Source organism: Gossypium hirsutum, chromosome A10 (assembly GCF_007990345.1).
Source record: "Gossypium hirsutum isolate 1008001.06 chromosome A10, Gossypium_hirsutum_v2.1, whole genome shotgun sequence".
Lineage (NCBI taxonomy): Eukaryota > Viridiplantae > Streptophyta > Magnoliopsida > Malvales > Malvaceae > Gossypium > Gossypium hirsutum.
Genome location: NC_053433.1, coordinates 102,085,973 through 102,088,736, shown reverse-complemented (window position 1 = coordinate 102,088,736; position 2,764 = coordinate 102,085,973). Strand labels below are relative to the sequence as shown.

The 2,764-nt window shown below is 34.5% G+C and overlaps 1 protein-coding gene across 1 annotated transcript; it reads right to left on the bottom strand.

Annotated features, from left to right (window-relative positions):
- Positions 1-1,504: 1,504 nt before the first annotated feature.
- On the bottom strand, positions 1,505-2,440 carry LOC107895435 (stemmadenine O-acetyltransferase). The gene has a single exon (XM_016820717.1). It carries the CDS (start codon positions 2,438-2,440, stop codon positions 1,505-1,507), a length of 936 nt encoding a protein of 311 aa, XP_016676206.1.
- Positions 2,441-2,764: the final 324 nt, after the last annotated feature.

Sequence of the window (2,764 nt, the reverse complement as noted above, 5' to 3'; positions counted from 1 at the left end):
TAACTGACTATAATAGAAATACCTAACCTTAACTACTACCAGTTGCAATTGCTTCAACTGTTATTCTGATGAACCATAAGTTGTGCTACAACCACACTTCATTTACTAATACTAGTGCTACAGTCGTTGATGCAGGTTGTTGTAGCTGTTGAGATGGAAGTGTATTACTTTGTCGCTACCCAGATTTTGTTGGTTATATAATTTTTGCAATAATTCCATTACTGATGCATCCTTTGTAGCTGATATTGAGCTTTCTTGGGCTAATAACTCACATTCTTTATTAATTCTTGGCATTTTTTACATCCTCCAAGCTTCTTCATGGATCATTCTTTCATGCTCGCATTTCTCCAATGATTCCAAGAATTTCTTTTCCATCTCACCATTATCTTTAATGGAAAATAATTGAATTATGTTGAGTAAAAAAATAGAAGAAACAAATTTAGGGAGAGAGAATTTTAAAGAAGAGTTTATTAGGGAGAGAGAGAAAGGAGGAGGAAGAAGAAGAAGAAAAAAAATTAATTTTTCTTTTTTGCAACGAATTGCAATTTCATTTGTCTAAAGTGTCACGTAAGTTTTTTTTAATGATGTTACATTCTGAAATCAAAACACGTGATAAAATAAAATTTTAATGATCTTACATTTTAGGATCAAAACACATGATGAAATAATATTTTTTTTATTTCTCAAGTATCTATCAAAGTGAACCCAGTAACTAATCCTCCTCATTTTGTAGACCCATTAAGGGAGTAGATGCTGATTACGAATTTTAAAGCTAATGAAATAAAATTTTAAAGGCTATGGAAAATTTTTAAAAAAAAAATCAATCTAAGAATCAAGATATAATTGAGAGACATCATTTTAGCCTTTATTATATAACTTGAAAATTTTAAATAAAAAATTAATCAACCATGATGAACTATATAATCTTTAAAAGAAGCCCATAGGAAAGATTAACAAAAACAAAGTAAATAAAGGATGGCTAAAAATGGAATAGCACCTCAAGTGAGAATTCATGAAATTTTTTTCTTCCACCTCCTTATTAAAAGGATAGCAATGGTGCGAGAAAAAGAAAAACAAATATAGATAGATGACAAATATAGATACATACTCGGAAAACAGCACTACACAATTTAAAGCTTTGACACTAACAATACAGGAAGTACTTAATCATCTTTACAAGCTTTTTGGGTTATTAACATATGCAAGCAATTCCTCATCACAATCAAATTTCGCCATTTCTTCTACATTTAGGGCAATCCAAGCCTCTATGCCATCACCATTTATGGTGTCCATGAAAGTAGTTATGTTCTTGATTTGTCGATCTACTGAGCTAGCCCATATGGGTTTCCCCCAACCAAAATCAGCTTCGTACATAGGAAACCTGCATAAACTTGTGAAACTAAATGTAAGTATCTCGCCTCTGGCATAACTTGTTATCTCTCTAAAATATTTCATGTGATCATATCCATCTTGGAGTTTCTTCACGTACTCGCTGTTTAGTGCTTTAATAGTCTCTTATTTGGGTAACGATGTTATTGTCCATGGACGGGATAGTCAGTGCTAAGCTATAAAGGTTTCCAAATGAAGACCCCGGCAATGGGGGATCAATTCTTGCACGTAAATTTACCACGTGAATAATTGTGCTAAGCGTATCGGGTCTTGATCTAAGACCGAAGGCAGTAACAAAACGGTCCCATATGAAAGCTGATAAGGCCTCAACTCGACTTGGGCGTGTTTGGCTAGTATTCTCACCGTATTTTCTTCTGATTTCCTCCACTTTGGTGGCACCAAACACGAATCTCTTCGTTACAATTTGTTCCTTTTTTAATTGACGAGCTTCTGGTATGGCCCGTGGTGGGAAAAGTGAGGCTGATTTGAATTCAGGAACAATCAAATTCGTCTCTCCACGAGCAATGGATGCCCATATATTCACAAACGAGAAAAACGAAAGGGCATCTCCGATTTTGTGGGAAATACAAACACCAATCCCTATCCCCCCACAATCGAAAACATTGAATTGGATTCCAAGAAGAACATGTTCGGCATCAGTACCACTAACATGGAATTCAAAAGGAAGCAACTTGTTGAGTTCTTTCGGAATTGGATTGTTTAAAACATCCAAAAGTTGGCACTTCACTCGAGCTTCCAGAAAGGGTATCCCCTCATCATTGCAATCAACAAACAGCTGGTCCTCCATTATCCGACCAGCCAGTGGATAAAAACAGGTGAGGGCATTGGAAATGGACTGCTTCAATCGATGTAAAATCGTGATTTTGTTTGCTTCGATATTGCATATTTTCGGGTAGAAATAGACCATAGCATTATAGACTAAGGGAGTTTGTTGATCCAAGAATGACAGTTGGTATCGACGAAGACGATCATCGGTCGGAGATGATGGCTTCACAATCTCTTCGGAAATCACTTGGACGTCAAGCTGCATGTTGTACGCAAAATATAATTAAACCCTGTAAACAATAAATGACTAAATTCTTATCAAGAATGAGAATTTTGTGTTACCCTATGGCTCGTGTAATTACACTTTATATATGAGTTGTTAGGGGTAACAAAGGTGACAATTGCTATAAACATAGAAAATCAATGATAATGAACTAATTAATTAAAATATTATTTGTTTTTATTTATTTGGCAGGGTAATAATTGTTCTTTTGTTTCAGGTTAGAATTTCTTAGCTTGAATTTAAAGATGTCAATTGCCAAGAAACAATCCATGCAAATATATAATATTACATTAATCTATGAATTAC